The sequence below is a fragment of the Arachis hypogaea genome, chromosome 11, assembly GCF_003086295.3.
Source record: "Arachis hypogaea cultivar Tifrunner chromosome 11, arahy.Tifrunner.gnm2.J5K5, whole genome shotgun sequence".
Taxonomy (NCBI): domain Eukaryota; kingdom Viridiplantae; phylum Streptophyta; class Magnoliopsida; order Fabales; family Fabaceae; genus Arachis; species Arachis hypogaea.
The window spans coordinates 6,614,309-6,628,517 of NC_092046.1; the positions used below are offsets into that span (position 1 = coordinate 6,614,309).

General features: G+C 32.7%; 2 protein-coding genes across 5 annotated transcripts; one reads left to right on the plus strand and one right to left on the minus strand.

Moving 5' to 3' along the window:
* Positions 1–2,457: 2,457 nt before the first annotated feature.
* On the plus strand, positions 2,458–6,261 carry LOC112720071 (nuclear transcription factor Y subunit A-1). Of its 4 annotated transcripts, none has more exons than XM_025770876.3 (7): positions 2,461–2,783; positions 3,581–3,859; positions 4,009–4,112; positions 4,311–4,382; positions 4,574–4,738; positions 5,432–5,864; positions 6,088–6,261. In XM_025770876.3, the coding sequence occupies exons 2-6, from the start codon at positions 3,583–3,585 to the stop codon at positions 5,831–5,833; spliced, it is 1,020 nt and encodes a 339-aa protein (XP_025626661.1). In that variant the 5' UTR covers positions 2,461–2,783; positions 3,581–3,582; the 3' UTR covers positions 5,834–5,864; positions 6,088–6,261. The 4 variants fall into 4 exon arrangements, with proteins under 4 accessions (XP_025626660.1, XP_025626661.1, XP_072062484.1 ...); XM_072206383.1 differs by having other exon boundaries at positions 2,464–2,783; positions 3,589–3,859; XM_025770875.3 differs by having other exon boundaries at positions 2,458–2,783; positions 5,432–6,261.
* A 2,714-nt stretch (positions 6,262–8,975) lies between these two features.
* Positions 8,976–12,793, minus strand: LOC112720072 (uncharacterized). The gene is made up of 5 exons (XM_025770877.2): positions 12,436–12,793; positions 11,344–11,658; positions 10,361–10,562; positions 9,512–9,740; positions 8,976–9,375 (listed from the first exon to the last, which is right to left on the minus strand). Exons 1-5 carry the CDS (start codon positions 12,523–12,525, stop codon positions 9,102–9,104), a joined length of 1,110 nt encoding a protein of 369 aa, XP_025626662.1. The 5' UTR covers positions 12,526–12,793; the 3' UTR covers positions 8,976–9,101.
* Positions 12,794–14,209: the final 1,416 nt, after the last annotated feature.

Genomic DNA, 14,209 nt, shown 5'->3' on the forward strand with positions numbered 1-14,209 from the left:
TTTATTTTTATTAGTATTTGATGAAATTAAAAAAAAAAACAATTGTATTGTCTAAAATAACAAGGTAAGAAAATGTCATTCTTTAAAAAAAAAACAAATAAAATTGCGTCATTTTTAGTGTGACGGATTAGGATTTTTAATACTAATCCTATCTAAGAATACTCAAACTTGACCCAGCTCATTTGAATACGGTTGGTAACTCAATCCCCGCATCGGGGTCGGATTAAAAGCTGAACAGATTGAATTGCGAATAAGATTAAGTACGAATTTAGGTATAATTTTATCCGACTTATTTATACTCCTAAAATATTATACTATATAATTAAAAATTATTATACATATACAATGAAATTGATGAGAATCAAAATAAGACACGTAATTTATGTGAATTAATTGGGTGCACATGAGACACATGTCGGAGTTGGATTTCAACGTAATGTAAACGAGATACGTGTATTATTAACTCGTTTATACCGTAAACGAGATATAATACGACAAATTTAATTCAGCTATAAAATGATCTGCAAGTAGTGGTGTTGGTTACAAGCAAATCACTTCTTCTTACCCTTTTTTCTTCTTTGTTCTCTCAAAAGGTTTAACAAGAATGTCTGAATATGTTTTTGTAAGTGTATATTCTAATTGTCACATGAGAATGGGTGACGACGGGGTTGTTTTTGAGAGTGAAAATCTTATCCTACTGGACACTCGTTGATTAGATTTTTTTTTCTGAGTTGAAAAGCCTAATATTGACGAGTTTGGGTGCTAATGGAATAAATAAGGTTTGAAGAATTGGGTAGAAGTTGTTAGCACTGATGGAAAATAGATTATTTCGGTTTCATGTTTTTTTATTGGATGACGATGAGCATGTGTGATTGATGTTTGATGTTCATGGAAGAATCATAGCCCAATAAGTGATGAAGCTTGCTGCGGAGGTTGGTGCCGTATGTGGTGGTGGTTCTGGATACTCGACTTTTGTCCAAAACGACTCACCTCTTGCACTACCACCTCTATATTGTGCTAGTCTAGTGGAACACACGGAGGTGGATAGTGAGGAGTCGGATGAAGAATACGTGTCGAGAGCAACAAAAGTGTTTTTTTTTGGATGATGAGGAGTTTGTACTCGAGACCTCGGTCGGTAGAATAGTTCGGTATCTTCTACCTGCCCTGAAGCCAGTTTTGGAGTTGTCTGTTGTACCTAGCCACTCTCACACGTTGAATCTTGGCGCGATACATGAGGATATTTCATTTTTTTAATACGGGAGAAGATGATTACAACATAGATGACGGTGTAGAATTTTGCATTGTGCATAGATTAAAGAACATAAAGGCTGTCATGCTAGGTATACAGTATTTAGAAGAATGCTGAGTCTAGAATTGTTGAGTATGATTGAGCAAAGTACCACGTACATTGCAGACAAACTGCATTAGAATGTATTTGAAGTCTCCGTATTGCATCCGTCAAAAAATCTTAGGTATTTGTAAGTTAGTTTATGATGTTTGAAGTTATACTTTTATAGCTTTTTATGATTGGTTTGGGATGGAGGTATAACAAAATAACAATCCCATTTTATGTTTATTTGATAGGGAGGTGCATAAATTTGGAGGACCGTACACTTATTTAGTTCTATTATATATGTCTCAAGATCATTAACAGTTGGATAATAACTTTATTTATAGTGTTATCATATCTCTCATACAATCCAACTTATTTATTATAAACGAATTACATATATAAGTGTTGTTTGCGCTTATCTCATTTATATAAACGCGGTTACACAATACGTGTGCACCCTGTGACACGTTTATCAATTACGTGTCTTATCTTATTTACGTATATTATGAACTCATTTATAATAAATGAGATAAGTAATAATACTTAAATTAATAGTTTACTTGTAAATACGTGTATTGATCAATAAAAATATAAAATATTTATTTAAAAAATTCAATATAAACGGAGAAAATTCAATCAATAATTGCTTCCAAGAAAATTAATTTAATACTACATTTTATAATTATAAAGAAATAAAGAAATAAAAAACAAAGAAAAGAAGGACATTTTTGTAGCTCAAGAAGAGGACACGTGGCCAAGGTTGCTGTCAAGTTTGGGACGATGTGGTCCCCGCATAGAGGCCACGCGTTTCGCGGATTCCTGCTAGTCAAGTGCGTGTCACGTGGGCCACAATTTCCTTTCATAGAAGGGGCCCTGATACCCTTACCCGCAGTCATCAGTCCCCTCACCCACTCTCCAACCCGCTATCGCCGGTTCCCCCTTGAACTTCACAGCTTCTCGCACACCAAATGCTTCGCTCTTCCACCGGCTCACTCGGTCCCCCTTCTCCCGCTAAGCGCCACGTGCCCCCAGCAGTAGAACCTCATGGACCCCACATTTAGGTGACGTCATCATTACCTTTGTCACTTACTAAGAAAGATTTAAGTAACGCAACGTGCACTTTAGAAGAAGAGGAAGGGGTCTAGAGACTTTTAAAAGACCAAGACTTTTTGAGGGTTACAAATTATTATTTTATTTATTTTCTTATCCTTTTATGTTTGTATTTTACTATTTTCTCTTTTAATTATTTGTATTAATATTTTTCTTCTGCTAAATTGAGAGTAACTGAGAGGAGAAGAGAGAGAGAGAGAGAGAGAGAGAGTGCGAGTGCGGGTGCGTGTGAGAGAGAGAGAGAGAGAGAGAGAGGGGGGAATCAGATTAGCGCTTTTGAATTTTCTGTCAGATTCTGAGGACCCAAAATCTAGGGTTTTCTGGTTGTGGTTCTTCCCGGGTGAGTCGATTGCTTTGATTTTGGCTCAATTTCCGTTGTTTTGTTGTTCCCTTTTGAAAATTATTGATTGATTAGGTGAATTTGGTTTGATTTTGTCTTGTTGATTCGTTTCTTTGGTTGGGGATTAGGGTTTTGTGTTTGTACTTGAGGGGGTGAAATTTGTGCGTTTCTTAGTCTTTTCAATCTGGGTTGAATAATTCTGTAGCTGCATGGCTTGTGCTGTGAGAATTCTTGTGAGGAATCACGAAACGACTATTTTTTGTTTGCTATGGCGGATTAAGGATTTATGTGAGCTAGGGTTGGGTGGGAATTTGGGGGAACAAGGTGAAATTGGGTCTATTAAGGTAGTGTAATTAGGTGGGAAAATTGGGGAAATTCTAGGTGCTTCGTGGGGAGTGTGTTGCGTTGTCTGGCAGACAGTTAGGTTGCATGCGTTGGCATGTCTTGTGGTTCTGTTTGGTTAACTCACTGAATATGACTAACAGGATTTGTAACATAGTCTTAGAATTATGCTCCTTTTGTTTATATCTTTCACTGAAGCTGTTGGTTGATGTTGTTCTAAGGTTAATATGAATAGGTTTATTGAATTTTGTGCTGGCCAAGGATTTATAATTTGCTATTTCATAGTGAATCATAATTTATTTCACTGGGTTGTCAAGTTTCTTGTATAACATTCTGTAGAAAATAAAATCTGTGTTATCCCAATGATTTCTTTCTTGTTGTTTCTAGTATTATTCAGCTTTGATTTAGTATGTGGAATGGAATTTATGTAATTGGTATAAGTTGTGTGTCTAAAGATATGCAGTCCAAGTCTGAAACTGCAAATCGACTGAGGTCGGATCCACATTCCTTTCAACCTAGTGGTGTTTGTTCTGAGCCTTGGTGGCATGGTGGTGGCTACAGTGCTATCCCTCAAGCAATGCCTGGTGCAAATGCATCCAATTCCTCCTCTCTTGAATGCCCTAATGGTGATTCAGAATCCAATGAGGAAGGTCAGTCCTTATCCAATAGTGGGATGAATGAGGAAGATGATGATGCTGCCAAGGATTCACAACCTGCCGATCCTAATCAATCAGGTGCTTTGAGGGTATTTCTAGCTATTTACAAACCTTAAACTAAGAGAAGATAAAAAAGATGAATTGGCACTTAAAATTATAATCATGCACTTTTTTCATGAAATTATGCAAATATATGTGAGATTAAATATCATGTGTCTTTTCCATAGGAAATTATGGACAAGAAAACCAAGGGATGCAGCATTCTGCACCTTCAATGCGCGAAGAAGGCCTCGCTCAGGCTCCACAGCTGGAACTCGTTGGTCATTCAATTGTATGTACTTTCCTTTTTTGTTATAAAGATATAAAACATGGATGTTGTAAATATCAATGACTTGTTTCAATGGCATAAATATGTGCCTATTACATATCTCTTTTATGGAGATTTTGTTATTTTGGAATTTATAGATGTAGGCTTTTCTGTTTTAGGAAGAATGGAACTCCTAACTTTGTTTAAATTCTTTCAATGCAGGCATGTGCTACAAATCCTTATCAAGATCCGTACTATGGGGGCATGATGGCAGCTTATGGACCCCAGCAATTGGTATGTGTTGTTTATCATTGTTGGTACATGTGATTAAATGTTACTTCATGTGCAGGTGATAACTAGCATCATGATTTGTTTTTGTTCATAGTAATCTCGTCTCTCGTTGATTTTTCTGTTTCTTTAAAGCAATGGTAATATGCAGGTAACAGTGAGATAAGTAACCATATTTTATTTATTTTTACCATCAGGGATTTGCTCCTTTTATAGGAATGCCCCATGCCAGAATGCCATTACCTCTTGAGATGGCACAAGAGCCTGTTTATGTGAATGCTAAGCAATACCAAGGAATTCTGAGGCGAAGACAGGCTCGAGCAAAAGCAGAACTTGAAAAGAAGCTAATAAAATCCAGAAAGGTATTGCCTTTGTGCATATTTGCTATTCTTACCTTTGTCGTACTGCCTTTGTATTGTATACGTGCTACCTAATCACAGTTTTCAAGTGTGAGAATTTAGTGCTGCTATGTTGCCTTCTACAACACTAAACCTCATATTGCACTTTGTTGGGCTAAAAACTTTTTGTTAGGACATGAAGGGATTTCAATTTATCTGAGAATGTCTGGCATAGCACAAGATAAGTAGAAAGGAAGCCTAGTAATTGCTGGCCATTAAACAAAGTTAAAATAAGAGAACCTAGTGTAAAGCTCCTTCACCTCAAATCTTCAACATTTGTTTGAATCCTAAAAAATGAGCTTGCCATAATTTTCACTCCACTGACTTAATCTGTGAGTGCAATAGGTTTGTCATTGTGATTTGTTCTTTGCTAATTGGTTTTTCAAAATACTCTTGTAGCTTTTTCCTGAACCATGGTTGTGATTGCAAATAGAATTCTGACATCATTAGAAGTCACCTGTATATGGACTTAAAAGCGATGAAAGCAATTATAGAGTTTAGAGCTTATATTCTATAAAATCTGCTCATGAACCATTCAAGTATGTTTTGAAGAACATTTAGAATTTGGTTTTACTAGTTCTGTGGTCATGCTTTTATGTATTCTAAATTCACATCTGGCATCCTCCTTCACACTGTGTTAACATCTGTTCTGCTCAGCCATATCTTCATGAATCTCGGCATCAGCATGCTATGAGAAGGGCAAGGGGTACCGGAGGGCGTTTTGCAAAGAAATCTGAAGTTGAGGGCTCAAACAAGGGCAAGGAAAAGGATGGTTCAGGTCCAGTCCTGTCATCACAGTCAATCAGTTCATCTGGTTCTGAACCTTTGCCTTGCGATTCCAATCAAACTTGGAACTCTCCCAATGTGCAACTAAATGCAAGGGGAACGAAAGTGCACGACAAATACGAAAATGGCAGTGGCTCCTACCACAGTCATAATGGTTTGCAATCTTATCATTTGCATTCTGGTGACAGAGTGGATGAAGGGGACTGTTCGGGTCAGCAACGGGGAAGCATCACCAACGAGCACGCATCGGCGAGGCGCCTTGCTATTCAGTAGACCCCTGCATGCGGGGGGTATAGATGCCAAGGTTGGTTTGTATCCTAGTGTCATATATTGGGTGAATACCTTGGTTATCTGTAAAACATTCTTGGCAAATATACATGCCAAGCGGCAAATCATTCTTGGCTTTGTTTCTGTTTATGGTGTGAAATGATGTTTGGGGAAAGAATGATGGTGATTGGGGTATGTGATTTCTGTTGAAGTCAAATCAATCCTCCATTCTTTTCTCATTCTTTTTGCATTTTGTACAGAGTGAATAGTGTTAGTGAGAGCTCAAGCCGAGATGGATGGTCAGATCAGAAGACTTTGATGGGAACAAAACTATTGATGTACCAACTCTCAGTTTGACTGGTTTTCTTAGCTTGTGTAACCTCACCGGTTGTTTAATGTTAACGTGATGAGACATCATAGGACAATTTGACTCATGAATCTGGTCACATAACATTATTTGTTGGGCTTGTGTTATGAAGTTTTAGCAGTGCTTTGGTGAAGTTAGTTATGGAGGATAATTACATAGAGTAGAAAATTTATAAGTGCACAAATTGGAAGTATTTAGATTTTAATAGTGCAAATATAGTAGTGTAAATAACAAAATATTGGCATTAGTTATGATTATTATTATTTTATTCATGTAGTTTATATCTTTTCTCTAGTTGAGTAGGAGTTAAAATGAAAGTTTTGGGTGTATTCTTCAGTGGTAGTGGTAGATCAGTAACTTTTTTATCAGCAATACGGCAACAGAAATCAATTAGGTAGGTGTTTAATCCGTCACTAGCAATACAACTCAGGTATGTAACTAATTATTCAAAGGAATTTTTTTCTTTTGTGGTGTCATTTCTAAAATTAATCTTAAACGGATTGGTTTTTTCTATTGATTTGATTCGTTAAAGCCTAAGAGGAATCTACGTACTCGTTAAATAGCTGAGTGCCTGTCACAATGAAATGTGTCAAGTTTTGGAGATCGGGACAAATAGGTTTTTATGATTTCGCAAAGTGTAAATCACCAAAAATGTATTTGAATAATTTTATTGTTGATAAAAATGTACTTAAATTGTTATTGATGAAAATGTCTTCAAATAATTTAAAAACGTGACAAAAATATTTTAATATGTATTCTTAAAAAGTGCTTTAGAGATTGAATTTTAATATGTTTTTTTGTAAGTATGGTTAAAAAAATAAAATATTTTTATCCTTAAAATTTAGCAATTTTTCGTTAAGTATATATTGTGTTTTATCTTTTTTTTCAACAATTAATAATACTTTTAAAAAATAAAATAAAAATATAGAGATCAATTTTTTTTGTGTATTTTTTAAACAATTATCTAAATATTCCTAAAAAATTTTAGTTCAAATGTATAAGCAATTTATCAAATATAAAAGTCGTTTGTCACCTACAAAAAAATATTTTTTTTGGGTCATTTTTATCACATTTTAAAGTTATTTGAGGGTATTTTTGTTTATATAAAGTTTGGGATATTTTTGTCAACCACAAAATTATTTGAGTGTATTTTTGGTAGTTTATCTTTTGGCAAAAATACATTTTGACGAAAAAGACAAGGTCGAGTGAAGTTATTTCGAAGATTGTGTATATTTTTTTTTAGAAAAAAAGTAAATTTTTTGTGTTTTATTATTTTAGATCGATTAATAATTAAAAAATATATCAGTTTGACCAATTTTTTATCAGTTCATTACCACTTGGTTTTTTATTTGAACCAAATTAGTTTAATTATCAGTTTTCCATTAACTCAGTTGGACTTAGTTAGATCTAATTTTCAGACTTATGATTATTACTTATTTTATCAGAACTACAAAATCACTTTTTGAAGGGTTTTCTTATAAGAATTTTTTTGTGATCTATGTTAGGGACTTAATTTGTTTATTATGTATATTAGAAATTTTTGTTGAAATTATTATGTATATTAAAAATTGTGGAGCCACCATAGCAAAAGAACAAACAACATAAATAGTTGATCTAGACATCTCCAATTTGTCTAGTGTATACACTTCACAAAGAAAATTAATATTGGTATTTTGGTATGCAAAATAATTTAATTATTAAATTTTTTTAAAAAATATTTTGATAAAAATTAGAAAAATTAGAAAAAATAATTTAATTATTAAATTTTTAAAAAAATATTTTGATAAAAATACAATTTAATCAATAAAAAAATAATTTATTAAAGAGTATTTTGGTATGCAAAATTTAATAACAAAAAATAAAATTTTTATTAAAGGGTATTTTTGTAAAAAATAATTTATTTTTTCTTAAAAAATAGATAAAATTAATATTAATTAACAAAAAAATTTTTAAATGAATTAAAGATGAGATTTTTTAAAAGTTATAAAGAAAATGTATATTTTACAAATAAAAAAAAAGAGTCATTTTAATATCTCTAAAAAAAGAGAGTGAAATTTTCTTTAAAAATTATGAATGTCAATAGACACATTAGGTTTGCCACTCTCAAATTTAAATATATTACACGTAATACAAAGTACATTTATAACAAAACTACATTAAATTAGAATGTGATTATCAATTTCGGATAATTTATTTATATAATCATTTTAATTATTTCACTGTTATAATTTTTGTTATATAAAATCAATATTAATATATTTAATAAAAAAAATTTAACCAAAGAATATCACCAAATTCATCTAATACTATCGTGTAATCAAAGGTATTTACTATATCGTTCTACTAAACAAGAAGTTTTAATAAAGATTTTAATAGACTATTTGACCAATAAATCCTTCATAAATTTTATTATAAAAAAAAATCATAAAACGACATACAAATTGTAAATCAAACTGGTTACGTCAAGGCAGGTCATAGAATTTCTCCACTTCCATCGCAAACCTGCTGTGGCAGATCTTTGATCCTTCGTTTTAATTACTAACATCAAAGAAGTATATACAAATAAAATTTCGCAAAATGAAAATATAAGGGTGCTGAAACATATTTCTTTGCAGCGATCTAACTAAAATCTTGTTGATACCTCTCTACTAGGGTAGTTCAATTACCATAAATAAATTTGCTATCAACTTGTGTCTCAGCTAATATGTATTTCCATCTTCCACCCTATTAATCGCGTTGAAAAACTCGCATTACGCCATATATAATCCTCTACAAAGCATAGATTCAAGAAGGAACGACTTTACTGTTATATTATTTCATACATGGTACTTTTACACTCTTAAAGCAAAAGGAAAATTGTGTTCTAGTGACTAGAGATATTTAATTTAGTTCTTTTTTTTTTCACTTTTAATCATGCTGATGTTTATCATCTTCACTTGCATCATCTATGTTGTTATCAATTACTTCAGTATTATACTGTTCCGCAGAAGTATTTATATCATCTTCATCACCATCAGGTGGAGCGCTATGCTCACCAGCAGTTCTGTTTGGTTGTGAGGTAGGATCAGAGGATCCTGTGGCATTAGACACATTTTGTTGCTTATCCATCATTCCAGACAGGGCTAAACTTGGAGACCATTCAAGAACATCATCAATGATGTTAGATACCCTCTTCTGATACCTGTAGAAAGTTTAAAAAATATATATAAAAACTTCATTCAAGCATGCCATAAAAGAAACCATGACTTGTACAATGCAACGAGGTAGTAAGCGATAGAAAGAACGGCAAATAGTTTCCATCAAGTCAAGGAACACACCTTGCTCTGGCGGCTTCATCAGGTGCATGATGCCTCAGCAACAATATGAACAGCACAGCCAGTATGGCATAGAAAATCCTAGTTGTCCACTTAGGTCTTTCCTCTTCATCTTTCTTGGGCCAAAATCTAAACAACTCTCGCAGTGTTGCTTCTTCGGCAAGGATATTCGGGAAAAACCATACCCTCTTTCCAAGTATAATATATAGCACACCAAACATTGCAGCTCTTACTACAATATAAAGAATAGACATTAGTCCCCTATAAATCACTAAAGCAGACTAAGGACACTATTCAAGCATAAATCACAGAACCACTTCTAGAGGAATATGATGAGATGGTTACTTGACCATTTAACCTAAGACATTTATAGATTGAGTCCACTCTTGGGAAAAGCCACTGAGACAACTTCACTTTATGAAGTAATGACCAGGAAATTGAAAAACAAAATGGTCATCATACAACTAGGTGTTCTAGGAGAACTGCAAGCAGAATACTAATATCAGGTATAAACATACCCATAAACACTCATTATAATGTTCACAACATTTCCATATGTATTTCATGGGTTTAAACTCTTCAGTGTGTTTGGAATGCATTGATTAAACATAGAATAGAATTGACAAATCATAAAAATCCAGCGTTTAGGTATATAGAAAATAAATAGTCTTTAATTGTTATATTTTCATAAATATTATATATGAACATTAACCACTCCAGGGCTATAATAATATTTACTTCAGAAGTGAAAATCGGTAACAAGAATCTAAAACAGTAAAACCACAATCAAAACTCCAAGAAAAGATAAGAAAGTAGGAAAACAATCAAAATTTAAAGAAAAACAGAACTTACTCAGAAGTAGAGAGAGAATTAGAAAAAGGATCCCAGCACACGAGTAAAGTATTAGTAGCTTGCAGCGATGAGGATACACAGGAAACAAGCAAATAGCCAATGTTAACACAGGCCAGAAGAATGAGAGGAGTGTCTGCCAAAGTGGATGGCGTTTTACAAATGTCCATGCAAAAAAAGCATCATTTTCAGAAAATACTTGCTCCTGCCAAAGAGAATTTAATTCTGTCAGATTCAAAACCAAAGAAATCAAATCACTTCAGTCTAATGCAAAGATAAAACTGGACGGGATGATATGAACGAATATGCATTTAAAATTTATATACAGTTTACAATGCTTGTATATAAATCTTCTAAAAGGAAATAGCAAAATGACCGCCAAAATATAGAAGATAAATGTAAATATATCTCAATATAACCACAGATACATCAATGAAATACAGATAGGACAAAAGCGCACCAGTCTAAAAATGCATCAGCTACTGATTACTGCAGTTCATACAGTAAATTGAAACCATACCTATGAAAGATAAACCCAAGAATAAGATGATGTTCATGGATTAAACCATCAGGTTATTCATTTCCTAGTATAGCACAAGTAACCGTGTAAAGCAGACACATATGTCCATTAATGGTGACCATAGATTCTTTTTAAATTTTAGATACAACTTCAGCCAGGTCTAGCTTTCACTTAAAACTCATCATCAATTTATTATGATTACTCCCTAGAGTCCAAACTTTGTTCTATTATACTTACCCTAGATACATCTGTAAGTTACATAAAAAAGCCATGCAAAAACCAGAGGAAGAAGAAACAAGACAACCGATAAGCAATAAGGACCAAAAACGAATATAATATTTAAACATAGCAGCAATGCAGTGGATGAAGAATTCTAAAAATTATGTCTAGGTTAAACTTTCTATCATAAGCATTGCAATTCAATTACTGCAATAAAGAAGCTCACGCCAAAATAAAATGTACGTACAGGGAAAATTTCTAAATGTGCAGGCCAAGTAGACAGCTTTTTCTTCCCGGGGCGAACAGTTTTTACTACGCGATCACAGCGCACTAGAAGATTTTTGGCAAGTAGAGTGTTAGCAATATCTTCTGTTTCTAAGTTCTTGTCCGATTCGAGAACATCTTTGAGTTCTGGATGATTTTTCATGAAGCTCACAAAATCCTTCCCTCTAAAATATTCAACACGTGTCTCCTGTAGAACGGCCCACCTAGAAACCAAATCCTTATGGTCCCTAACCTTCTCAGCAAACACTTGAAACACATCTTTCTTGGCAGCTTGTTTCTGAAAAACAAAACAGCCTCAACACAAATGCAAAAGATGACAGAAACAACTTTAACTTGCTGTACAAAATGGGGGGCCAAAAAAAATGGAGAACCATTAAATATACCCTGTAAAACTATAGGAATGAAAATAGTTCCAGAAAATCAGAAATTGACATGAAGTCTAGATCAACACATAAGTTCAAATACACACCAGATTAAATGTCAATAAGAATTAAGAACTACGTTAGGGCTTCTAATTTCACCAAAAATTTCATATCCTAAGAAAAATACAGATGAAACTAAAAGAGAGACATTGACAACTAAATCAAAAACTCTATCTTAAACAACTGCTTCATTTGACCAACTGATCTAGAACGACTACAACAACATTAATCAGTACATTACTGAAATCCAAACTCCAAGAAAAAGAGTATAAATAACAAATAAATAAAATTCGATCCATAATGTTTCAACCAAGTGCAAGCACACCCTTCACTGTAAGTAACTAAATGACTGTACATAACAAACACAAATTTCTCAATCAACAATAATATAAAAAAAAACAAAACAAAAAGCCATGAAATTCAGATGCATAAGCACAAAACCCATGAGTTCCAGCCTAAAATCCCGAAAGAAAATAAAAATATTCGTAATTAAAAGAAATTATGAGAATGTCATCTTCTAAGAAGTCATAATCCTACAACCATGATTATTAAAAAAAATAAAAATAAAAATAAAAGTTGGAATTGGAAAAATGGAACCCTAGATTGAGAAGGAAATGGGAGAAGAGATAAACCCTAAGAGGGGCGTCGGAGCTGGGATCTGGTGCGGCGGAGGAACGTCGCACTCTCTTCTTCTCTGCAGCGCTTCCTGACGATTTCTTCATTTTTTTTTTCTTTTTTTTTTTTCAGTTTTCTGTTTACCCTCGCGCACCGCACCGCACTCAGCACCCCCAACGCTTTTTCTCTCTCTTTCTCTTTCTCTTTCTTTTTCTCTCTCTGCTGTTTATTTTTATTTTTATCTTTCTCTTTTCTTGTTGCAAAGATTTTTATTGAGTGAAATGTGAATGAGAAGATTATGGTAAACTTTTGCCTTAGTGCAAAAGAAAATGTTGCAATAATGCATTTTTTCCCAAAGGTAGAAATTTCATTCATGAGAATAAAGGGTACAATTGTCCATGTGTGGGACATATGCAATTTGGCTAAGAAAAAATCTTCGATTTTATTGAATTTTATTTAATTATTTAAATACTAAATCAGTTTAGATTTAGGTAAAATCTAGTTGTCTGATTTTTTGCTGTTAAAATACATTTTATTTTATAATTCATTTAGTCAGCGTGGAAAACAAATTTCTTGTTATTTATTTCATGGTGATAATTCTTAATTGGTAAATGGTTTAAAATGTTTTAAATTATGTCTATTCATTTTCATAATAATTCAAATAGTGCGTGTAAAATTTAAGTTTTATTTTTCTGATATGATAAATTGATAATATATAAATTTCATTATATTGATAATATGTTAATTTATTTTTAAATATGTAAGTTACCCTTTTTTTAAGTTAACAAGTAACTTATGTAATCATAAGAAAAAACTTATTTATGTAATATAAAGAATGAGTATTGCTACACATCTAAGTATTTTTTTTATTTAATTTTATTCAAGTAAGTCCAATATTAATAAAAACTACTCTCATTAAAAGAGCGTTGTTATACAAGCTTTTTCTTCTTCTCCTGTCCCGCGCTTCTTCTTTCAAATACACGTATATGTCATTTTCTTCTTCTTTCAAATTCACGCATACATCTTCCTCCTTCTTCGCGCACGCAGACTCTTCTTCTTCTCTTCCTCTTCTTCTTTTCCTTTTTCATTGTCGTCATCACCAACACCAATATTTTGTTAATGAATTATTTTTACAATCGGAATTGAGAGCTTGTTTGGAATGCTAGGAATTAGAATTCACTAAGAGTTGAATTCTGATTCTTGCTTTGGAACAACTAAACATGAATGATTTGAATTCCTTTGAGAATTTCAATTCCCATTTTTTCTTCATTTGTAAATCAGACAAAAAAGGGGTCTGATTTCCAAATCAACTCTCACACTCTTTAAACTTGAATTCTATTCCAAATCATGAAATTGAATTTCAAATAGAAATGAATTCTTTTCTTAAAGGAAATAGAATTCTTTTCTCATGTTAAATGGTTTCCAAACTTAGTGTGAATGGAATGGAATTGCTAAATTGAATTGAATGGACGCAGCTGTTCTGAATTTGAATTGAATTGATAATCTTTAAATTGTAGACACAGATGTTTTGAATTTGATTTTATATAATGGATAATGTTCCGTTCATTTAGTATTATACAATTGTTTCACCTTAATGACGTGTTCGGTTCATTATGCAGAAAGTTGTTTTGAATTTGATTTTATATAATAGATAATATTCCGTTCATTTAGTACTATACTATTGTTTCACCTTAATAACATGTTTGGTTCATTTGATTTTATATAATGGATAATGTTCCGTTCATTTAGTATTATACAATTGTTTCACCTTAATAACGTGTTCGGTTCATT